Source organism: Sphaeramia orbicularis, chromosome 6, assembly GCF_902148855.1.
Source record: "Sphaeramia orbicularis chromosome 6, fSphaOr1.1, whole genome shotgun sequence".
In the NCBI taxonomy this organism is placed as follows: domain Eukaryota; kingdom Metazoa; phylum Chordata; class Actinopteri; order Kurtiformes; family Apogonidae; genus Sphaeramia; species Sphaeramia orbicularis.
Window position 1 is genome coordinate 30595472 of NC_043962.1, and position 25714 is coordinate 30621185.

A 25714-nucleotide genomic window follows, 5' to 3' on the forward strand; every position below is an offset into this window, starting at 1 on the left:
GTTTGTCTTGTACTAGGTGTGTCTTGATGCCTTTTCTCTCTCCTCTTTTCAACTCTCCTAACCACAGTTTTTCCCTCCCATTGTTGTCATGTGCATGCTCTTGGAAGACTTTTCTCTTTATAATATTGTGAAGTCTTAACTTACATTTAATGCCTTGAGGTAATTTTATACTGTGATTTGGAAACATAGACAGAAATAAACCAAACGTCCTAGAAAATGGTCCTTCTTGTGTTCATCTTCTTATGGAATTTGCCAGTATCAATCTGTTATTTTGATCTTGGAGTGCTTTTCTTGTACTCTCATAGGATTGTGTGAGTTGACCTGGAAGCACAACTTGTGGGTAGAGTGTTTGATTGGCTCAGAGGTCAAAGGTCACAGAACTGTATAAGGACAGTTTCCACCTGCTTTGGGGAGAGGCAAGCAGGTAAAAGCAGGCATGTAGAAGAGGATTGAGTCACAGAGCAGAATAGAGGCTACACCTGAAAGACTGCTGATCTCTGTGAAAGCACATTTCAACCCATTTCATTTAAGCCCTGTTTATATTAATTCTTTTTACTTAAAAGCAAAGACAAAAGTAGCTGCAAACAAAACGGGAAAGAGTCCTGTCTGTGTGTGTAGTTTTTCTTTTTGTATGTATATTTGGTTTGATTATAATTTTTAAGTGATTATTTTTGGTGATTTCCTGTTTACTTTTTTCTATATTATTTTGGTTTACTATGTTCTTTTCTTATTAAACTTTTGGGTGGGGATATATTAGTTTGCATGTGGTCACTCTTACCTTTAAACCACATCAACTGTTGATGCAGTAGAACACAGATTAATCTAATATTCTGTTCCTGTCTCCCAAATGGAGGCCCCGCAGGAAAGCAGTGGCCTGAATGACATCCAGCATAGGTTTTAGACTTTTATGGAATGTCTGTATATGTATTCTTGCATTGTTTTGTGTTTTCACTTCATTATAAATTAAATTCTCTTTGATTCCCAATAATTGCCTGTACTGTTTTCAGTCAGTTTAACTCCTCAGTAGAGAAAAAATTTATTCTTTGTTTTTTTTTTTTCTATTTTAAAATCATGCCAATAAATAATGGCATGTAGCTCATCTGTCACCAAGAAGTACATTTTTATCACTATTCACCTGATGGTAATCTATCTTCATTCACATAAGAGACTATTACATATATCCAGCAACAAAAAAAAGGATGTTCAGTAGGAAGAACTGATTCTATGGAATGAAAATGCTGTCGAGTTGAATTAATGTGAACTTCAGAGCGTTGCAGACCAGCATGTTGCAAGCATTCACCAGTTTTAAGCTTTCCCCATTGTGAATATTTGGTCTTAACTGGGCTTAAGACAACCACAAGTCCTGAAATGAGATCATCTTGCTTGTGAATCTTCCCACCTTTAATTCATCAGTTTGATTTTAAAGCACTTAGATAACAACAGGGGTTTGTCTTACAGCTCTTTTATCTATTTTATATGCCCAATAAACATGAAAACATCTGCATGTATTCTTCCAAATGTTAAACTGCAACAGAGGACAAGCAAGAGGATGTAGGAGGTGAGAAGTCAGTCTGCCTTATTTCCAGGTATCTGATGAGAAATGTTAGTTTTGCACATTTTAAATTCTTGTAATATTCAGGTCATTCTGTAAATTCAAGCTGGTCATACCATTCTCAAATGTTCTTACTTTATATATTGTAACATATTACACCTTTTACTCACAGATTTTTTTTTTAAATGTTTGAAAAGTGTCATATTATATTGTCTATTAAATGACATCATTAAATATAATAAATTACAATATAATTATAGTTCCCTTGTGGACAATTTAAAGTCAAAATATGGATGTCAAATAATATGAGAAAAGGGTAATTCTTCTACGTAAGACACTGTAAACATATGATATTAACAATGTCTTATACAGAAGAACCTAGGGTGGGAAAAAACAGAGTGCCATGGTTAATTTTATAACAGGCTGATTTTATTATTTTCCAGTTAGAGAATTTAAGCTAAGGTACAGCTTAATGGAGGTGTCATTATTTGAATGAAATAATCAAAGCTAGAGTTTCTAGGCCTGTCATATCATTTAAGAACTGTTCAACTCAGTATTTTGTTATTTCTCATACGGTTGGCAATTATAAATTAAAATGACTACTGAATATAAAAGATCATAAAAATGCATAAAAACTACAACAAACGATAATTACAGATACCACTACTACTACCTCCACTACCACTAGTACTATCACTACCACTACTACCACTAATTAAAATAAGAAAAATAAGAAGAAAAGTAACAACAATCCCTGAGAAAAATGCAAATTCCTCACACATTGTATCCCTTCATGAGCGTGAAAGGCAATTATACCTTAAGGCTTAAAACACTGCTCAAAGTTATGTTCACACATCTTCAAATACCCTGGTACTCATGTCTGCAGTGCCCCACATAGAGTGGCTCTGCCTGGATGCCACGCCTAAAAAACAAAATGAAGTAAAAACATCATTATTTAATACAGCAAATGTGGTAAGAAAGTGAAAGCATCTAGTGTCCTCTTGAAGTATGCCAGCACTAAATGGGTCAATAATTGAGGGACTTTTGAAGTCCATGGGATATATCTTGCATACACTTGTACTAAAAGCAAAAAAAAAAAAAATTATGTTCATTATGATCATGTCTTTAAAAATTCCTTAATTATGTAATTACGGAAACAATCACTTCTTAATAAACGATAAATAAATCATTAATAACCGACTAGATATACCAAAATGTCAACTAAATAGCTGTCCAAATTTAATAACAACCACCTTCTAATTAGCTAAACCAATAATAAAATGAGCTTATTCAGAAATTGTTTTGATTGTGTTCTTTTTATTAAGTTAAGATAATCACGACAGATATTTCTTTTTTGGCAATATATAAAATTTTATATGGAAAACAACAAATTGCATCTGTGTCAAACAAATTACTTTCAACTTAGTTACCCGTTACAAAAACGTGTGTTAATTTCAAATCGCATGACCTGCTCCACATGATGACATTTCCTCCTGAAGAAAACACTGGCAAGACTCCAAGGTATGTTCTTTCTCTTTCTTAGTTACTTAATATAAAGTAGTGTGTGAGTCAAGTGTGTATTTATTGCACTCTTATGTCAACAGTATCAATATCTTTATAAATAACTTTCAATTTCAATTTTATTCAATTGTATATATGATATTTAAAAGAACCTTTCTGTAAAAATGCCATGTGGTGTTATGATTATGTTGATTTTAGGCCTGAAAACAGCAAAAATGTCAACTATACCTGTCAGCTATGTTACCCTGTAAAGGGAACTCAAAAAGTCCCTCAATTATATATTGACCCAAATATTATTCTAAAGCACTGTACTAAGAAAAAAATAAAGTACCTCAGCAGCTTGCAGCGGAAATCCTGCAAACGAGGAAACGCCTTTTCCACACTAGAAGTCTGCTTCTCATCACTCCAGAGTCTCTCTGCTGCAGCACTTGCCCTTGGCCTGGGATTTTTGGCAAATCCAGTGGTTATTTCTAATGCCTTCAAGCAACTGATGCAACATTTAATTGCCCTAAAGTATGAAGTAGTTTCAAGCCTTCTTACCAAAGACGTGGAGTGAGATTGGTGGCATCAACATATTCTCCCCACATGCATACCTCACCCCCTATCACCAGCTTCTTCTGTTCCTCCGTACCTGTGACAAGAAGTGGAAAAATGTATTTAATAGCACAATGTGAATAATTATTAGTTGGCTGGTAACAAGTTTACAAGCAATAGATTCTTCACATTGTATTCAACAAAACACTTTCAAGTCCACACTCAACAGCCCAAGGCTAATGTTAATGTTCTACCACAGACAAGTACCATCACCATCACCAGCATAGATATGATGTCTTAACTGGTTGTGCACACACCCGAAAAGTTCAGAGGCTGCACAGTGTAGGATTTACGCCAGTCCTGACCATAGGCAATGTGGTTGATATACCATGGAGCAGCCAACACGACTCTCTTGCCAGCTTTGGTGATCCTGCTGAGCTCTTTCGTATAGTCATATGGAACGCCCTTCCAGATGTGCAGCACTGTGTCCTCAGGAATCTGAGTAGGGTAAGAAACAGCATGGTGTCTTGCCCAACTGTGCTATTTTGATACTTGTCTGTGCTCTTCCACCTTCTGGGATTTTGTGGTAATGAAATCATATCTATGCTGCTAAATGAATTCTCAAAATGAAATGTCGGATGAGACGGGTGAGAACAGTGAACAGTGTTTACAGCATTTCCCTCATTTTTGTTATAAAGCTGTTCAACACAAAGTAAACTCTTTAAATAGTTTTTATGTAGAATATGCTCTTGTTCAGACCTACAATAGCAAAAAAATGCATTCACATGTTTGTGTCTCTATTTAGGTGAATTAGCATCGTTTAACCTATGACACTCTGACGACCTCACCAATACCTATTGTTTATTAATGGCTTTTGGATTGTACATAATATTTGTATACATTTGCAGTTTATGCATTTCTGGTTTAATGTAGAAAAGCTAAGCAGGTTAAACCAGTATGCAGAGGTTTCATCACTGTCACTCAGATGACACAAACACAATGTTGAATAATAATGCATATTTTAAGAATCATTTCTTGGACCGCTACTGAAAAGCTAGGTAGAATATTGGCTAAAGGCAATGTTTTTATATATCCCTGTTTAGGGAAAAAAGTTGGCATGTTCACCACCAAGAACTATTGTGAGCTTAAAACTAATGCTGTGCTGGTGGGGAAATGGTCTGAGGAAAACCTATACAGCACAACATTTTCTTCTAAAAATTAGTATGATTCGCTAAGTTCGACTGTCAGTGACATTCGACTAGATGTGTTACATAATTAATATTACAATGAAACTGGGACACACTCTCTCCTTATCAATGATGTACAACCAAAAGCCTCCACTGCCATCTAGTGGTATGGAGGGTGTGTCTTATGGTCATAAGGAAGTGGCTATTCACAGCCTGCATTTTACTAGCAAATTATTAAAAAGACAAATAACACGGTAGTTAGTATTAATTTAACTCGTCACAGCACACAGGGTCTTTTCTAACCCTTAAAGGCGAGGGGCCACACAGTGTAGTACGGAGTCCAGTTGTGTGTCGGTCCTGGTTGATCCAAATACCAGGGAGCGGCAAGAATCACCCTGAGCCCTGCTTTAGTCGCCTTACGCACTTCACAAAGGTAGCAGCCCCCTCTCCATACCTCCACCACTGATTGAAGTCTGCGCTGAAACTATCACACATACAACATGTAAATACTGTCTATGTTAATGCACATCTACTGCAGTGTTTCCATCTTTATTTATCCTTGCTATGTTACATTAGTTATAGTTTTATATGCTTTTGTCATGCATATAAACCGTTTCCTATTTTGTTTTGTATTCTTGTCCTATAAATATATTTTGTGTTTTTTTGGGTTGTGTGATTCTAACACATTTTAGCCAATAACCAGTGTGATAACCAGTGTAATCATTTTTCTACACGATATACAACAGAACAAACCAGCACAGAATATAAAGTACATGAATTGATTAAAGTGTTATATATCTAATATTTTTTAAGCAGGGAATGAAAAGAATTGAAATGCTCCAAAACACTACATACTATAAACGTCCTATTAAAGGTTGGAGTAAGAGTAGAGGAAAAAACACACTATATTTCTGGGATTTACTTACACGTTCATGGTAGTCAAAAACATCCTGCCACACAATGGCCGTTTTGTTGAGAGTTGAAGTAATATTCACAATGCTGGCAAAGAGATAAGAATAACACTGGTAACAATATGTTGGTTGTTCCATCTCCCTTGGCCTTCATAGTGTGTCTCCTCATACTATCTACCTCTCCATGTAGAAAGCCTCCAGTTTGGTGAAGTCCGTTCCAAATCCCATCTTTTGCATGAATGCCCGGACATCAGGGTTTGATTTCCTGCAGAAAGCAGACAAAGTGAGTAATTCAACTATTTCAAATTATGCTGACTGTCAAAGCAACATTTACACCAGAATAAAGGTACTTCAGTTTAAGTTTGCATCCACTATTTTAGAGTAAAGGGCAAAAGCAACAGGAAAGGACACTGCATGCAAATGGCAGTGTAATTGTTTTGGTTCATTTTTCTTACATGCTTTGCTGGAAATATGACAAAAATAACAGCAATCAAAACCAGGACAGGCTGGTTTAAATCAATGCCAGTTTGAAGACACACAAGTGATCAAATTTCTGCTTACCAGCAGAAGAAGTTAACCTCATCCCCTCCTAAGTGGATATAGGAATCAGGAAACACTGATGACACTTCCTTAAATAGTCTTGCTATGAACTGGTAGGTGGAGGGCAAGGTTGGATTCACAGGACCAAAAGCACCTGATGGAGTGCCCCCTTTGTAGCAGGGTGTCAACAAATCAGACTGTCCTGTCGGGTGTATGAAAATCAAATCAGTAGTAGAGAAGGTCCAGCATTATAATATACTTCTGTAGATAAGAGATAAATCAAGCTTCAGCCAGTCTTTGCCCATTTACAGTCTTAAATCAACAGGATTAACAGATTTGGCAGGCAGTCTTTTAAACTAGGCATGATGCCAAGTGCTCTTTATGTGGTGAAGGTTATGTGGAAAAGTCCACATAACCTGATATTGTTTGACAATGTTTTTAGTAATTTTGGTTAAGCAGATCTTTAAATTTTACCTTTTCCCCAAGATTGAGTGTGGCCAGGAGAATCAAACTCAGGAAGGACCCTTATTCCCCTCAGCCTGGCATATGAGATCACCCTCTGCACATCTGTCTGTGTGTAGATGTGAGTCATCGGATGGAAAGCCCCCTGAATCAGAGCCAGAGGCCTTTGTTAAGGTGGAACGTTTCACTATTTGCAAGGCAAATGACAACTATAAAGGTGCTGAGTCATGCAACACATGACAACAGTCTGTCTTATGTTATTAGCTTTTATTGAGCATTTATTACCTTAGCGGACAGGTCTGGAAAGGTTTGGCTTTGGTAAGGGAAGGAGGGGTCATCAACAATGTGCCAGTGAAATACGTTGAATTTACTGTAGGCCATTGCATCCTAACAGGAAAAAAAATTTGTTATAGTACTTAATAACAAGTTTGATCAAGGAAACAGAATCCTGAGGTGTAGATTATGATGATTCGGATTATTACCAGAGTTTTAAGTATGGCCTGGACTGGTAAATAATGGCGTGATGTGTCCAACAAAATCCCCCTGAACTGAAACCGTGGGAAGTCTTCAATGTCAGTTTTATTCACAAAAAACTAGAAAAAAAAGACATGAACAATTTTACTTCAAATAGTAATCTTGCCCTACAACAACTGAAAATTATGCATAGAAGTCTTCGAGAGGCTTATGAATTTAATTGGAAAATAATGACTTACAGAGCCAAAATCATCTTGATACACCAGTTGACTGAAGGTTTCCAGACCTACGCTTAGAAAGACAATACTTTTACACCATGGCATACAATCAGCAATAATTTAATCTGGAATTTTCCCTTGCAGGACAAATAAAGGCTTATCTTATCTTATCTTATCTAGATACATGATGCAGGGCTGTTTAAAAGTTCATTAAGTGAAATTTAGGGTGAACTGAGAACAGAAATTGAATATAATATTCACATTTTCAATAGTGGACAATAACTTAAAGAATTAGAATAATATGTTTATATTTATAGGAATGTAACAACCTGCTATGTTTCACTGTCAGATTTCTATAGTATCTTAGGGACGACTTCCTCATATTTTTCCAATTACTAGTAGGTGGCATCCAATGTTAAGGTGCAGTGCTGGCACCTACTATGTTTGATCATGGACAAGATTTTTTTATGCCCTTAACTAAAAATGTTAGAGAGGTGTAGAAAAAGAAAAAAAAACAGTGGCTCAGACACCTAATACATTTGTAGCAGCTACTGTAGGGGAGGGTGAGGCAAGGGTTTCAAATTGGTAGCACTGCTTGATGCCACTAAAGATCACATTGTGAGCATTTTTATGTCTGCTCACACAGTGTGAAAATGTAACCCAACGTGTTAAACTTGTGATGAACTGTGCTGTCAAATGACAATAAAAAGCTATTCTGATTCTGAAAGCTGTAAGACTTGCTTTTACAACATACTGTTTATAAGTGTTTGTTATTAAGATTGTTACTATAATCACCTCTTAGTGCACCCCACACAGTTTCCGCTTTCAGAGATGCTTGTCCTGCACAGACACTCAGATTGTCTGAAACATAAATAGTCACCAGTCAGATAATACATTTTAGACTTATAGGTACATCTAAAAAAATTAGAATATCATGAAAAAGTTCAAAATTTTTTGTCACTCATTTCAGAAACTGAAACCCATTTATTATATCAACTCATTAGACATAGAGTGAAATATTTCAAGCCTTGTTTCTTGAAATGTTGATGTGTATGGCTTACAGATAATGAAAACCCAAAATTCCGTGTCTCAGAAAATTTGAATATTGCATAAAATCAATTAAAAAAAAGAATATTTTAAACAGAAATGTCAGGCTTCTGAAAAGTATGTTCATTTTTATGTACTCCATACTTGGTTGGGCCTCCTTTTACTTGAATTACTGCATCAGTGTGGTGTGGCATGGAGGTGATCAGCCTGTAGCACTGCTCAGGTGGAATGGAAGCCCAGGTTGGTTTGATAGTGTCCTTCAGGTCATCTGCATTGTTGGATCTGATGTCTCTCATCTTCCTCTTGACAATACCCCAAAGATTCTCTACAGGGTTCAGGTCAGGTGAGTTTTCTGGCCAATCAAGCGCAGTAACACCATGGTCATTGAACCAGCTTTTGGCACCTTTGGCAGTGTGGGCAGGTGCCATGTTCTGCTGGAAAGTGAAATCAGCATCTCTGTGAAGTTTGTCAGCAGAAGGAAGCAGAAAGTGCTCTAAAATTTTGTGGTAGATGGGTGTGTTGACTGTGGACTTCAGAAAACACAGTGGACCAACACCAGCAGATGCCATGGCAGACCAAATCAGCACTGACTGTGGAAACTTCACACTGGACCTCAAGCATTGTGGATTCTGTGCCTCTCCACTCTTCCTCCAGACTTTGGGACCTTGATTTCCAAAATGACATGCAAAATTGACTTTCATCTGAAAAGAGGACTTTGGACTTTCCACAGTCAGTGATGATTTGGGCTGCCATAGCATCTGCTGGTGTTGGTCCACTGTTTTTTCTGAAGTCCACAGTCAACATAGTCATCTACCAGGACATTTTAGAACATTTTGTGCTTCCTTCTGCTAACAAGCTTTATGGAGACGCTGATTTCATTTTCCAGCAGGACTTGGCACCTGCCCACACTGCCAAAGGTACCAAAAGCTGGTTTAATGACCATGGTGTTACTGTGCTTGATTGGCCAGCAAACTCTCCCGTCCATAGATATAGATAATCTATGGGGTATTGTCAAGAGGAAGAAGGGAGACACCAGACCCAACAATGCAGATGACCTGAAGGTTGCTATCAAACCAACCTGGGCTTCCATTCCACCTGAGTAGTACCACAGGCCGATCGCCTCCATGCCACAACGCATTGATGCAGTAATTCATGTAAAATGAGGCCCAACCAAGTATTGAGTACATAGAAATGATCTTACTTTTCAGAAGTCTGACATTTCGGTTTAAAATATCCTTCTTTATTGATTTTATGCAATATTTTAATTTTCTGAGACATTGAAATTTGGGTTTTCATTATATGTAAGCCATAATCATCAAAATTTCAAAAAACAAGGCTTGAAATATTTCACTCTATGTCTAATGAGTCTATATGATATATGGGTTTCAGTTTCTGAAATGAGCGACAAAAAATATTGAACTTTTTCGTGATATTCTAATTTTGAGATGTACCTGTACACTATACTGGTTGCATTTGTTGAAGCCATACAGAGCTTAAGATATTTTGCTCTGGCTCATTAAACTGTGCACACTTACATCTTTCAGAAGATTCTTGACTTGGGTAACCATCACAGCCATCATGGTCTACACTGACCTCCAAAGTAAATGGTCTATTCACACTGAATTGCAAACGAACATTTGCTGAAAGAGAAGATCCAACAATCATTACCTGCCAGATTACAGTAACTACAGTGTACTACTACTATTTTTATCAATGCTCTGATCTTTTTGAGCTGTGGAATATAAACAAACACAACCCTGCTCTACTCTCCATTGTGACCGTGGGTGTTTTAGAGTGGGCTGGCCTAAACTGCTGTCTCTACAAAGCCCATTGATGTACTTTAAAAGCCAACATGACAAACAGAACATTCAAAACACAACCACAATAAGCACTTCGCTGTACATTTTTGTGAATTCATGATGAGGTCTTAAACATGTGTAACGTTGGTTCATTCTATATGCTCATATTCATTCAGATAAACCCAGGCTTTACAAATCAAACATGAGTGTCTTTACACATTTGGTCTATTCTCAAAGTTTCCACACCTGTTATCCTAAAGTAACTGCTAAATATAAAGTAATAAATAAGTACTGTCAAACATACACTGACAAATTTGACTAGTTTATGAAGTGTACTTTCGTTGAACAAAAGGCTAACATGGAAACATGTCTTTGTTACTTACCACCAGGAAAGTAGTCTGGAAATATAAGGGAGAAATATCTCTTGAAAGCAGCATCCAGAACACTACAGCCGGGCTGGGCTTCCGATTGTCTTCCGTATTCAAAGTAGAAAGCCTCTGGGTTCAGGGGATACTGCTCCGGCGAAGAGGCTGAAATCTGCGGCATTGGCCATACCCCTCCAACTGCATGCAGACCTACGCCAATGTGGATCATAATTAACAGTAGATAATTCATATTCAGGCAAGTGTATCTCCCAGAGACCGAGTCCATGACCCTCATTTCAGACCCCGACAACACTTCACACAGGACCGGTGAAAGTCAGGTGCTTAAAAACATGCAGTCACATGACCCTGAAGCGAATCACGACAGGGAACTAAAGAGTTCATCCTGTTGTTCCTGTTTTCTTTTTCTTTTTTTAACGTATCATTGTAACAATAATAGCTTCTTGATTATTCGTATACTATAATTTCGTGATTTCAGTGTCAGAATCTACCTCGCTGTTTCTTTTATCATTATACAGTTGCAGCAAAGTTGTCCAAAAAAAATATATGTTTTACTTTTTTTTTATTTTCATGTAAAGAAATATTGGCTTAAAAAATGACTTTTAATTTGTATTTTTTTCTTAAGTCTCTGTTTCCTTTTTCATCTTTACGGTAACTTCTGTTCAAAGTTTAGGTCTAATTTCTAATAACAACTTGTACATTTTGAAAATAGTTTTGAAAATAAAAACAGAACGTGTTTCGATTGGATATAATAAAGAAATATAATTTTTACTTTTCTTATGGAGTCTGATCTGACGTAAGGCCGTCGTCAGTTGGTGACGCTGCGTCTCTTTGTTGGCTTAGCAGCGGCGACGTTTTGTTGTTATTTTCGCTGCAGCTGAAAAACAGGCTTGGATAATTTTGGTGCTCGTATTGTTCCGCAATCAACATTTCAAACGCTCTAGACATTTAGGTGTGCTTGTCACAAGTTGATAATCACCCTAGGAATGGACTCAGACGAGGGATATAACTATGAATACGACGACGAAGAGGAGGAATGTAGCGAGGACAGCGTCGAAGAGGAGCCCGAGGACGACACCCTGGACCTCGGAGAGGTGGAGTTGGTCGATCCCGTGGTGGCCGGTGGGGAGCGAGATGACTGCGTCGAGACTGGTGGTGGCGGCCACGGTCCTGGCGAAGAAGAGGAGGAGGACTACCGTTTTGAGGTTTTGACTGCCGAACAGATCCTCCAGCATATGGTTGAGTGTATCCGGGAGGTCAACGAGGTCATCCAGGTAGGTATTTTGGTATGTCATCGTCAGGAAACACCGCGGTCCAGGCTTAGGTGAAGCGTAAAAAAGGCCATAGATGTTAGCTTAGCAATTAGCATTAGCTCTGCAGGAATAGTTTACTTACTGGAAGTTGACAGTTTCACAACTGCAAATGAATTTAATAAGAACATGAAATATATTTGTTCTCTTTAAATCAGCATTATTTTCTACATTTAGTGTTTGAGCTGAAAACAGGATAAACGCCAATTTTCTGCTGTAAAGTAACAATTTCCACACTGATTTTTCCAGGAAGTAGTCTAATCCCTATTGAAAGTTGGCAGTACCATTTGCTAACGTTAAGCTAACATTAGCTTGCAAGTTAGCTACTTTGCTAACTAGCAAACCGTAACCGTAACCTAGAAGCTTACTGTAAAAGAATAACTTCTCTCATTATGAAATTAAATATATATTTGTTAACCTGTATTAGACGACAACCAGGGCATTCAACCAACAAATTACACCTTAACGTTGTACAGACCGTAAGATAACGTTAACGTCAATGTTAGGTTATTTCAATTTTGGCCGAAAGGCTTGGTCATCGAGTTAGTTAGCAAGTTGGTTATCACAGTAGGTTACCCACAGTGATGTTAAAGAGATATTAATATCATGGATTAACAATATTCAGACAGAACAAACGATAATTTGGCAATCTGGCTATAGCTCCAAATTTCAGTGGAAAGTCGGTGTATCCCTTTAGCTCAACTGGGGCCTCCATTTTCTTTCACTTAGCTTCACTTGGCCACAGAGTAAACTGGAAAGTGGTCTAGATTTCCGTGTCACCGGTTACTTTTTAAATAATGAAAGCGTCAGTCTACATTGATTTCTAAGCACGGTCTTTTGAGAGTTACCTAGTCATATTACGACAATCAGGCCTGCCAACTACATTACCTAAAATATCAGTAGTTATGTTACAGCCGAGCAGCAAGGCAGTTGTTTCTACAGTAGAATGTAGTGCCACCGTATTGTTCTATAAATAGTTTTTAGGCCCAGCTGCCCGATTTTAAAGTCTCTGCAATTCTGGAAATAACTTGTTCAGGTAGATTCAAATAGCTACTGTCTTAATAACGTTGTATTTAATTTAGAGTATGTGCAAAGAATGGGGGCAAACTGTGCTTCAGTGTGCTCTTCTTGTAAATGCCTCTCATGACTATGCATGCTCATGTTAAGAGTGACTGGCTTTGCCTGGCCTCTGAAGACACTCCACGGGTAAAGTTACCCCAGGCCTTTTTTTCCATCTGTAGGGACTGTATAGACTGTCAAAAATTGTAATATAATACGCAGAACCTGCACAGACATTGTTCATTACCTGTACTGAAAATGTAGGTTAAAATTTTGCCAACTCCCCTATATTAAGACTCATATTTGAAACATGTCTAAGAAGAACACACTGAAATTCATGGCCATAAACTCTGAAATGATGAGTAAGAACACATGTTCGAACATTAAGTGATCAGTTTAACCTTCATGAAGACAGGGCTGTAGACATCTTTAGTTTTATCAGGGTAAGCTTATAATAAACAGGCAAGTTAAATATGGGTGCAATGTCATAAATTCGTCACTCCTTTGTGCTTCTCAGTGTACTGCCTAATTTTTTGGGTGATTAGATTTGTGGAGAGGGAGAATTGTATTCTGTATTAGACAGTGACTACAGAAAGGGAAGAGACAGAGATGGGAAATGACACCCAGGACTACAGTGATACCTGGGAATTTTTGATAGTTTATAATGTGTTTTTACTTGACGCCTCATTGCAAACATTTTTCTTTGTAAAAACCCTTTTAACACTTTAACACACTGTGTATGCACACTCATATGAATCTGGGTCTTACTGACTACAGCTTTCAGTTAGAGATTTCCATCATGTGCCTGTCTACCAATGTAAAACTTGGATAATGCTCTTTTTGGAGCTCACCTATATTGTAAACGTTGTAGAAAACAGGATGCAAATAAACATACACAGTCACATGGCAGTTTGCACAGGTAAAGCTTAGATCAGGGTTGATGTGAAATGAATGTTATGGATATTAGACACAAACACACTCTATAATATATTTAACCCAATTGTTTCTCTATAATTGGAGGAAACATGCCATTAGCTGTACAAAACTGGTTACCTGTTGTCTTAACTTTTTTTGGTGACTTTAAAAGGTTTAATGAGTGTGGAATATCTTGATGGAAATGAGTCATTCAAGCAAGTGTATGGTAAGCTGCAGAAAGATATAGCTAGATGGGGGAGAAATATTTAGGCGGACTAGACTTCACAATGGGTGAAAACATTTTACACACATCAGAAAGATATATTCCGATTAACTTTAATGTTATTAATTGCTTTGGGTTGTGTTAACACACATCAGATCACTTCATTTTGTGTCCATGGAAATGGTTACATTTTGATTATCAGGTGACATTTTTTGTTTTGGCGGGGGAAAATCCTCTGTTTTATTAAATAATTTAGAAAATAATCAGGTTACTAGATGATTATTACTTGAATGTATGGTGTATATAGTTACCTCTAAAGAACAAAACATATAGAAAAACAGAAATCCCTCTACATTACAAAGCCAAACAATTGAAGATCCCTGCTGTAAAAACAATTTTTTTAGTATAGTTTTTTGAGTGCTGGAGAGTAGTATGTAATATTTTGGTGTTTTTTAGATTACATAATTAAGCTGAACCATTATATTCACAAAGGAGATTTTAGCTTCTCTATTTTAAACTCACAGTAGTTATTCTAAGTTCTTGATCAAAAATGTTGTATTCCTCTAGAATCCTGCAACGATAACACGGATCCTTCTCAGTCATTTCAACTGGGATAAAGAAAAGCTTATGGAAAGGTGAGAATAGTACATTCTTTATACACAATCTTTTTAATTTTCGTTTTACATATATTTTGATGTTGTTAGACTGATAGGACCAGGACGTGTTTTTGAATTATAGTGGGTTTTTTGTCTCAATTTATTCAGGTATTTTGATGGTAACCTGGACAAGCTTTTCTCTGAGTGTCATGTCATAAACCCTAGCAAGAAACCCCGGATCCGTCCTCCAATCAACACAAGATCATCGGCACAGGACATGCCATGCCAGATCTGCTATCTGAATTTCCCCAACTCTGTGAGTTCTGTGACCAGTATGACAGAATTTTTCCTCTGAATGTGTGTTGAGGTCTAATTTGTTCTTCAGTATGGATTTAAGAAGGAAAATTAACCAGGAAAGATTTAGTGTTTAAAGGTTATCAGTATGTTAATAAGAAGAATGAGGGAGAACTGTTCTCGAATTGTTACAAAAGCTCCTAGTCATTTTGCAAACATTAACTGTATTGTTTTAATGGAGAATGGAAAATCGTGTCCAATAAATTGCAGCAATTAGATTTTTTTTTTTTTTTTTTTTTTTTTTTGCTGAAGAACTAGTTACTGGTGCATATTTTACAAGTGGAAACATTTTCAAATGAAGCACTAGATTTAAGAGGATGATTGGGACACAGGTCCACTGTTGCCAAAACAGCAGGAGGACCCATCAAGAAGACTAGGTTGTTCTATAACAGCCATTGTGCATTCCAAAGGGCTTTAGCACTTTCTGTAAACATTTAGTGGTCTTTGTGGCACAAGGAATGCTCCAATGAAATTAACAGAGCATTAGTATAAAGCCACATCTATAAAGGAACTGACTAATGTTTGAGTAGTCAGGTTTTATACCTGAATATACCAGGTCACCTCCTCAGACATGTGACAGCTGTTACACAGGTTAAATGTGGTCCACATTTGTGAGTTGATGATTCTGCATTGATGTATATATGTTCATGCTGCATCCATACATGAATGTGTGTCAGTTTCTGGAGAAGCAAGTACTTCCTATGTGATGTTATGTACTTGGGATATTACCAAGAGGTTTATAATGTTGGAATGTCTTGTTTGTCATTTTAAAATCAAATGAGATGTATCTGTTTACCAGTATTTCACAGGTCTGGAGTGTGGACACAAGTTCTGCATGCAGTGTTGGGGAGATTACCTGACCACCAAAATCATAGAAGAAGGAATGGGACAGGTACCCACGCATGTGTTTTAGAAAATGAGTCACTTATCATTTAGTCTTTTAATATCTGTTGGACTAATGCTTTGGCTTCTGTGTTTTCTTTTCAGACTATTTCTTGCCCTGCTCATAGTTGTGACATTTTGGTTGATGACAACACAGTCATGTGAGTATCTCTATTTATGTATTGGTCAGCAATAATTAGATTTATTAATGAAAATGGGCACAACATTAACATTATTCATTGTGTTTTTATGTTTAATTTATTTAACATGAAACTATGTGTTTGATTTAAAATTGAAACTCGTATTGAAACATTTCATTAAAATAACTAGAGCAAACTCAAATCTGGAAAAAAAAAAAAAAGTGACAGCATTTAGACTGAAAACAGTCATATGTAAGTTCAATAGAAGATTATTTGATGTTTCACCTCATTAAATCCATTGTTATTTAACATAAGTAGATTACATGTTTCGATTTGGATTCTTGTAGGATATTTAACCTCCTAAGACCCAGGAAAGTACAAGTTTTGGCTTTTTTGAATTAAATAATTGCCTACATTGGAAACATTATAATGCACCAGTTTTTTCAGATGCATTTAAAAACTAGAAAAGCACTCAGAGAGCGCAGACCTCCGCCAAGGCAGATCAGTCCTGTCCCCTCTATCACCACCAAAATTTAATCATTTGTTCTTTGTGCCAGTATCAGCATTTCCTGAAAATTTTATCCAAATCCGTCCACAACTTTTTGAGTTATCTTGCCGACAGACAGACAAACCCCAATGAAAACAAAACCTCCGCCGTTCCTTGGCGGAGGTAAAAAAAAAAAAAAAATGGAATGTCCTTTGCAGTGGACAGTTTTGTTGTTGTTTTTTTGTTTTGTTTTTTTTTTAATATAAAGCTGTGAAACTCTTGTCCACAAATGTGGGCAGAAAACCCATAGCTGGGTCTTAGGAGGTTAAAAAAAACTTTGGACAATAAAGCAGCAGCTGTATTCTCTTGTCCTTCAGCAATTTGTATTGTGTGCAGAATGTGCTTTTGTATTGTCCTGTGGAAGTATGTATGGATATTGAAGGTAAAATATGTTGCTTCAAAATCACAATGTTGTTTCAAGCATTAGTGGAGTGGCCTTTGCCAAAGACACTGATACAACCCCAGACCATGACAGGCTGTGTTTCTGGACTTGATGCTGGTTGTGGTCTTGGTGTTTTTGTCTTTGGTCTGTACCACATGGCATCCATTTGTTCTAGTAAAGAAAGACAGGACTGTATTTTGATATTTTAACCTCCATTGTTCAGAGCATAATGAAACCACTGAAGAAATCTGAATGTATTTCAGTGTGAGCAAGGCAGGTAAGGGCCTAAGCTGAACTTTCTTGATCTCTGATCCCTCATACAGTGACTTCCTGAACATGGGTTTGCTGAGTGATGGTTTATCCCAGATGCCTGAAAGCTCAGAATAAAGCTAGATACAGTTTACTTAAAACTTCTTTTTAACACGACAAAGCTTGAACTGGTGTTTGTATTTGAGTGAGGGTTCTTAATGGAATATCGTATGAGAGAGCACAGATCAAGGGTGTTCAGCTTGGGCTTGTGCTCTTTCCTGCATTGAAATACCTACAGATTCCCTGAATCACTTGATCATCTTTTACAGAGGGTGAAATATCCAAATTCCTTTCTATATTTAAGGAGAGCTAATTTTCTCGTTCATTTGTTGACAAGCTGGCAATGCTCAGCTACAGAAAGAGTAGAATGCAACTTTTGTACCAAATCGTTACTAGAATTACCTGTTCACATCAACGATGTCAAATCATGTTGTTGTGTAATCATTTTAACTCAGTCCTAAAATTGCCTCTATTCCATTTTTTTGCAATGCTTGCAGGCTTGAATGAGTGGAGGTATATGTACAGATGAAATGAAACTGACTAGACAAAATGTCTTGTGTTATGTTCCATAATGTGGAAAATGAAGTATTTATTAAAGTACATTTCAATATGAATGTATGAGTTGTATATTACTACACAATTTCCCACAATATTGAAGTGAACAAAAACTAAACATGCTGATACATATTGTAGTTGAATCCTACATATTTCAGTAATGAAGTAAAATCATATATTTTTATAACATAGTTTTAAATGTATTTGCCAATAATATGAATTAGAAACTAATTTTCCCACTAAATTCGTTGAACTGATTTGATCCTTTACAATGTTGACATCCATCCTGTAGTGGAAACAAACTAACCTTCATGCTGAAAGCATGGTCACTAATCTCTTGTACTAGCTCTTAAGCTGGCAGTAATTGTCTTAACCTACATGCAAATCTCACTTGCCAGTGAGAGATCTAATAGTTTTTCACTGGTCTGAACTGGGCTTTAGATTAAACTAGTGTGTTGACCCGTGGGAATCCACAGGTTCTAGGAGCAGTAGAGTTGATAAAATGTGGAGCTGAGCTAAGCTTACTGGTGTAATACACAGATTACTAAAAAAAAAAATAGAATCGCCCTCATTTTGTTTTGTAGGACTGCACATGATGGTTTGTGAATTTTACTTTTCCCGGTAACATGTGAAGGCAGCATAAGACTTTTACACAGGACTGAACATGACGGTTTTTTGCCAGTGACTTGCAATAACTCCAGTCAATGATCCGCTGAACTCCAGTCCGTCTGATTGAAGTCTGCGCAGAATGGTCTGTCACCATGTTACGGGGGTGGGGGGGCCTTAACTAGCCGGGTGTGACCGGGGACAGACGTTGTGGAACCGGGCCACTGTAAGCCCATTGTAATTTTAAGAACAACTAATAACTTCAAAAGTATTGGTCATATCGATAAGCTGTTTTCGCCTGTCTGATTCTTGACCCAAAATACATAAGTATCCCCAGAAGGCAAAGGCTAGCTCTGTCCAGTTTTTCAGTTATAAAGCAGGTACACATACACGCATAGAGGTCACTTGGCTTTTATAATATAGATGAGGTAAATGTGCATCATTAACAGATCAAACATTCATGACATGAGTGTTTTATAACTTCACGGGTAAAGGTTGTATAGGTTTGAACTGACCTGTCACATCTCGATTCACACTGGCTCCAAATAGTGTTTTCCCAGTATTTGTGGGCTATAGCTCCCCTATTACCATGAAGTGCAGCATTACTATAAACGTTTTCCACAGTAAATCCTGTCTCAATTCTCCGTGTTTACTCTGCTTATTATTAGCAAAACAACTGCTGGAAGACTGAACAAGAGAATTTATTTAAACATGCTATTAAATATAGCTTGCTACAAAAAAGAGCTAAAAGACTGCAGTTAGGATGGAAGTAAAGAGAGTTACTACTATGGAAACACTACACTTGACTTGTCTTGTAGCATTGCATTTGTCTTAAATGGCAGTTTCAGACCTTTACAAGCAGTTGCAAATTTTTAGCTAGTTTTGATGTAGATGTTCGGTCTGAACTGAGCTTAATGAAAAATGCATAGCAAGTATTAGGTATGTCATTAGCGAACATGTACATGCGTGTTACAAAATTAGTTTTTTGCATTATTTTATTTTTACACATTGAATGTGTATAATTATTCACCATTTTAAACAATGGCTGATTTCTAATATTTTATTTTTCTTATAGGCGCCTCATAACAGATTCAAAAGTGAAGTTGAAGTACCAGCATTTAATTACAAATAGTTTTGTAGAGGTAAGCTTTGACTTTGTTCTTCTTAATTTGTTGATTTGGAAATAAAACCTTGCTTTTATTATGTTGAGCTGCTAGATTATCCTGCATGCACTACTTTGAAAAACAGGGATCCTTCTTGGATTTATGTGTGCATGAAACTGATGTTTGACCTTTCTCCTGTCATTCTGTGTGTGTTTTTTTTTGTTTTGTTTTGTTTTCTTTTAAGTGCAATCGATTGTTAAAGTGGTGCCCTGCACCAGATTGCCATCATGTTGTCAAAGTTCAGTACCCAGATGCCAAGCCAGTGAGGTGCAAGTGTGGCCGTCAGTTCTGGTAAGAGAACTTCTTTTGGAAAGGCTCACTAGACAGCTGTCAAATATGTTGAACATTAACCCTGAAAGTGTAATGTTATTACAAATTATGTAAATTTTAACATGTACTGCCTGCTCTTGTCACAGCTTCAACTGTGGAGAGAACTGGCATGATCCTGTTAAGTGTAAGGTATGTTATTGGGGATTTATTTTAGCACCTGACATCAATAATAATTAGTTCCTCCAACATTTTGATGGAAATGCAGCTAAGATTAGTGTTCATTGCCAGTATCTTTATTTCATGTTGCATTTCTTTTGTAGTGGCTGAGAAAATGGATCAAGAAATGTGACGATGATAGTGAAACTTCCAACTGGATTGCAGCAAATACTAAGGTATAGATTTTACAACATGCATAATCTTGAAATATTATGCCTCATGGTATTTTTTTTAAATCAAGACATAACTGGTCAGATGTATGTGTTTTATTTTACACATTTATTATTTGCTTGAGTCATTATTTAGATTTAATGTCATATAGCTTTAATTTGAAATGTTCTGTTTTTAAAATGTCTTGACTTGTGGCTGAAAATCAAATTATCATTCTCTTCCTCCCAACAGGAGTGTCCAAAATGCCATGTGACCATTGAAAAAGATGGTGGTTGCAATCACATGGTTTGTCGGAACCAGAATTGCAAAGCCGAGTTCTGCTGGGTCTGTCTGGGTCCATGGGAACCCCATGGCTCAGCCTGGTAAGATTTTAAATATCTAAATATATTTTATGTTGAATGTAAGTATTAACTGTAAAAATATATAACACTATACACAGTATACCTGTGGTATTTCTTATGGTATTTTGAAAAATTATTACTGATGGTTGTGCTTTGGTTCTTGTGTTTTTTTAGGTACAACTGCAATCGCTACAATGAAGATGATGCCAAGGCAGCCAGAGATGCTCAAGAGGTAATCTATCATACCCAAGTGGATCTTTATTTTTATGTTGATTGCTGTCGTATTAGTTAGATATATCAGTAAATGTATTTTTGTCTAGTTTTAGTCTTTCTCAAAATGATATTGGTTTGAGTTAAGATTATTTTTTCAGTGCTCAATTTCCATCCATTGTTCTAACACATTACAGACGTTTATAATCATTCTGTGGTGGCAGTATCCCAGATATCCCACTGCTCTGAGTTCCATGTAAACATTTGGACTTAATAAATATTACTTGAAATAATAGTTGCAACAAACAGCAGTTGTATTGCCTGCAAGAAATATTTACATAATACTTTATAGAATTAACCACCCACACTAACATTTGCTGTTCCTTCTTTAACCCTCCTGGCTATTCATATTGCATTATACTCCATTAAGTTTATCAAGACACAATAAACTCCTTCACATGTTCTGTTTACACCTCAATTACCACAATATTGCATGTTCTTGAAGTGTTGTTTCCTGAACTATATGGGAGTATTATTATGAGCAGATGCATTATCAGTCAGTGGGAACTGTAGGGAGTGTTAGGTCACAGGTAAATGTAGATGCCAGGATATTTGGTTTAAAACAATATTCCAAATGCTGCTATGTCAACCTGATAAGTAGTATATTATGCATTTGACAAACAGTATTGATTAGTGAAAAAATACTTTTCAATGTGTAGCTAGTTTTGCTTATTGTTATTACTTGGTAGATTTGAAGATCCAGTGTCCAGTAAGTGTAGTTAATAAGAGGACATACAGCCTACATGTGTTTGTGAGGTAAAGCTGGTGTCTTTTTAATCTCTGTGTACAGCGCTCCAGGGCAGCCTTGCAGAGGTACCTGTTCTACTGTAACCGCTACATGAACCACATGCAGAGCCTGCGCTTTGAGCACAAGCTCTATGCTCAGGTCAAGCAGAAGATGGAGGAGATGCAGCAGCACAATATGTCATGGATTGAGGTGCAGTTTCTGAAGAAGGCTGTGGATGTGCTGTGCCAGTGTCGCTCTACACTTATGTTCACTTACGTCTTTGCCTTCTACCTCAAGAAGAACAACCAGTCCATTATTTTTGAGGTATGTTAAAAGCAAATTGTAGGTCCACGTGTTATAAGTGTGAACAGAAAGCCAGTTACATACAGGTGTTTTAGAATAAATATTTTTTAAAATAAAAATAGAACATTTTACATGTGGTTTGTTGTTGCAGAGGTAAGAATTAAACCTCACCACATCTCCAGAAGTTTGGATATTTTCTAAAATCAAATAAGCTAAAATCGGTGATTTTTCTAAGTTTCTTAAACCTTTAATTAACTGGAGAAAGTATCAAGAAAAGACTTTCAATGTTGTCACTGACCAACTGAATAGTTTTTTGTACATCTAAACAAATTTCGATTTTGATGCCTGCAACACAATCACAAATTTTGGGACAGAGGTAAAATAAAAGAATGTCCCGACTTCTTTTGAAATGGGGTCATAACAAGTAGAGCGCACGCCTCAGCCAACGCACCACTGTCCTGTATTTTCATCAAACCAACTATGTTACAGTTTTATGAATCTACATCAAAATAGTAGGTCCTAATTAAATGTACAGGCAACTTTCTTTCATTTTGTGAGGACTCGCTCTCCTCAACTTGTGAATACCCATTTTTTCTCCTCTTTGCCTCTCTCTTCCTACCTCACTTCTGTCTCCATGACTTTCTACCATTCCTTCTTTTTGTCCCTGTAGATTTTCTTTTAATAAAGATGACCCCATGAACATCTTGCCACTTTTCACTTGTCCTTTGGTGTGGCAGCAGACTTAAGCCATCAACAAAGGCCCAAGATTAACATTTAATCACTGGAATATTTCACAAAGCAAATTGAACAGTCCTCACTGTCTGTATCCTGAACTTGTTTTTATGCAGGATGCTCCAAAATGGAGGGAACCTTATCCTGCATAATAGAGTTCTGTCTTTTAATATATGTTGTGGCATTGAATAAATTACTAATAACACATATTTTTACTATTACAGAACAACCAGGCAGACCTGGAAAATGCCACTGAGGTGCTGTCTGGCTACCTAGAGCGGGATATCTCCCAGGATTCTTTGCAGGACATCAAGCAGAAAGTACAAGACAAGTACAGGTTTGTAATGTTTTTTTAAGAACTGCCATTGTTTTAACGCAGTGAGTCAGTCTGGTTGTAGTGCAAACGTTTTTATTTTACAGCAGCTTAGATCACTTGCACTCAATACAGTTCAGAGGATTTAACAAAAGGTATCCAAACAATGCAATAAAAAGTGTAAATATGTCTGTGTAAGAATGTGACATGATTAATGAGATGAAAATATTCCCATAAAAGGGTAGAGGAGAATGTGTTGAACCAATTAGATGTGATGTACTATGACAAGGTCGAGATGTGACACTACAGGGAGTTCTGTTTATGGGTTCAGCCTAAGTTCAAGTGAGGTCCGATAGAGCTCAGTGGTAACCTCATGGATCAGTTTACTGTGGACCACTTCAATATGCACAAACAAAGCAGAATGCAAATTCATTGTGAAATAGTGCATGCCAGTTGTTAGGATTTTATTTTCCTCCATGATCATCCCTGTGTTTTCTCACTGTCCTTTTTGTCTGTAGATACTGTGAGAGCAGGCGAAGAGTGCTGCTACAGCACGTGCATGAAGGCTATGAGAAGGACCTGTGGGAGTACATTGAGGATTGAGGACACGTCCCAATGCAACGGACTCTTGAGTATCTTGACAAACTAGAGCGCTGATGCAATTAACAGGGCAGCACGGGCCTTCTGCCGCCTCTCCTTTGGCAAACCAACCACTTTTGCATCATTTTTCCTGGATTTGTTTAACAAAATCTTCAAAGTAAATTATATTTAAATGAAAAGGTAGAGTAATAAAAAGAAAGTGTACTACAGTATTGTTAGCAACAGAGTGGAGTCTTGAGAAAGCAGAAAATCCATCTTAAACAGATACATCCTTTTGGCTTGTATTGTAACACCTCCCCTGAATGATCTTATTTTCTTCTGTTTTTTGCTTGTGAATCTTTTCTGTTTTTGATTTTTGACTTTTGTTTTCCCATTAGTGTGAAAATGTTTTCAACACAGCTTTAATTGTCCTGGCCATGTCTGCAATGTGTGGTGAGATCCTTGTCTGGGTGGCTGAATGTTGATAGGCTGATTGCAAAGGGGCAAAGACATTTCAGGGGGAGAAGAAGAAAAACATCAAAAGAACAAAGTAGTCTGTATTTTTCAATTTGTAAATAGTCCATATGCATGGAAGTTAAAGAGCAAGAGTGGCACGTGTTTGCATAATTTTGAAATTTTGAAATATTTATTCTTTACCAATATTCAAAAGGTGTACTTTTGCCATTTAGGTTGAGTCTGTCCTCTCCCTCCATAGATTGAGGGAAATGGGAGGTCTGTGGCAATAAGGCATTCGCCCCATCCTCCTCAGTCTCTTCAGAGCAGTGCACAAGTTCCACCTTATCAGTAACTCCTAATCGGGGCTCATAGAAAGATTTTCTCCTCGTTGCCAAGTGATCAGATAAAAAAGACTCTGTGAAAGTGCACAGCCGAGTTTAAAAAAAAAAAAAAAAAACTGCAGAAAGCATTTTACAATTCAAAGGAAAGGTAGAATGCACCAACTCCATCTCCCTCTAATCTAACCTTTTGCTGTACCCTCTTAGTTGTTTTTAGAGGTGTTTAACATTTAAGAATATTACTAATTATTTGCAAGAGCCAAACTGAGTGACATTCACTCTTTTTTTTTCTTTCTCTTTTTTTTTTTTCCCCCTTTCGTTCCCGACGTGGCTTGAGGTAGCCCTCTTAAAGCTCAGCTTGCACCTTGGGGAGTGAATGAGGGTAATAGAATGTACTGACAGCACAGCTTTGGAGTGCTGCTAATTGGACTGGATCACTGTCAGACAGTCAGGCATTGGCATCACTCTTGCAGGGAGTATTTGTATGGCACAGGACTGACAGTGGCCATGCCTCTTTAAAGAGATCTCTTGCCTTGCAGTGAGACTGAAAATTGCTTTAAATCAAGCTACACAGATGGACTTGCAAGGTCCATCAATAGATGAGGAATATAGGGCAAACTTCTAAAGGTTGTAGGACCGTTTTATAATGCCGTTATGCTTTTGCATTAAAGACTGTATTTTTCACACGTGTTGAGGATTTGACATTGAAATGTCAGTGCCCCTCCAGGTTTTGCAAAGTTCTATGTGGTGGTTGCTCTGGTTGTCAGGCTCTCTGCTTGTAAATGGCTGTACATGTCTTCAATATGGCAGTCGTCTCAGGATTGATTAGAAGGACATGAATATACAGTCACTGATGCAAGTCAGAAGTTGACACCAAAGTGTCAGCCATCATTACAACACATCCTTTGCCCCAGTTTCAGACCTTTGGGGAATTCTCCCAAATGCTTCTTATGTGTTCAAACTTATTATTTTATCCTAGCAAAATTATAAACTGTATTGTTTATTTGAATAAATGTCATGAGAAATATCATTTTTGGGAGTACTGTGTGAGTCATTAGAGTAGGTTTGGTCTCATCATATTAATTATCTTAACATCCATGATGCATTTCAGCGCTGTGTATTTTGCAGTGTACTAAGACCTTGGCAGAGCTGTGGTTGTCTTCCAGAAGTGTCAACTCAATTTGGCATCATTAATTAAACAATTTGGATAAAAAATTGTTCTTTTACTTACAGTTTGTATGCAAGAGGTCATGTGGTTGGTTGTATGATGTCAGTTTTTGTTGTTCACTTTAAGTCACAAACCAGTGATTGAAGTTGAATGGATGATAA

General features: G+C 37.1%; 2 protein-coding genes across 3 annotated transcripts; one reads left to right on the forward strand and one right to left on the reverse strand.

Moving 5' to 3' along the window:
- Positions 1-1904: 1904 nt before the first annotated feature.
- On the reverse strand, positions 1905-11145 carry hexa (hexosaminidase A (alpha polypeptide)). Of its 2 annotated transcripts, XM_030137579.1 has the most exons (14): positions 10629-11133; positions 9982-10086; positions 8195-8260; positions 7421-7467; positions 7190-7300; positions 6993-7094; positions 6720-6852; positions 6267-6447; positions 5884-5970; positions 5721-5793; positions 3925-4105; positions 3614-3704; positions 3405-3512; positions 1905-2474 (listed from the first exon to the last, which is right to left on the reverse strand). In XM_030137579.1, the coding sequence occupies exons 1-14, from the start codon at positions 10903-10905 to the stop codon at positions 2411-2413; spliced, it is 1626 nt and encodes a 541-aa protein (XP_029993439.1). In that variant the 5' UTR covers positions 10906-11133; the 3' UTR covers positions 1905-2410. The 2 variants fall into 2 exon arrangements, with proteins under 2 accessions (XP_029993439.1, XP_029993440.1); XM_030137580.1 differs by lacking the exons at positions 1905-2474; positions 3405-3512; positions 3614-3704 and adding an exon at positions 5098-5278 and having other exon boundaries at positions 3966-4105; positions 10629-11145.
- Positions 11146-11451: 306 nt separating this feature from the next.
- arih1 (ariadne ubiquitin-conjugating enzyme E2 binding protein homolog 1 (Drosophila)) lies at positions 11452-25714 on the forward strand. Its single transcript, XM_030137581.1, has 14 exons — positions 11452-11902; positions 14703-14770; positions 14900-15047; positions 15885-15977; positions 16073-16128; positions 19582-19648; positions 19854-19960; positions 20086-20128; positions 20260-20331; positions 20558-20688; positions 20842-20899; positions 21728-21988; positions 22924-23036; positions 23531-25714. The coding sequence occupies exons 1-14, from the start codon at positions 11615-11617 to the stop codon at positions 23613-23615; spliced, it is 1590 nt and encodes a 529-aa protein (XP_029993441.1). The 5' UTR covers positions 11452-11614; the 3' UTR covers positions 23616-25714.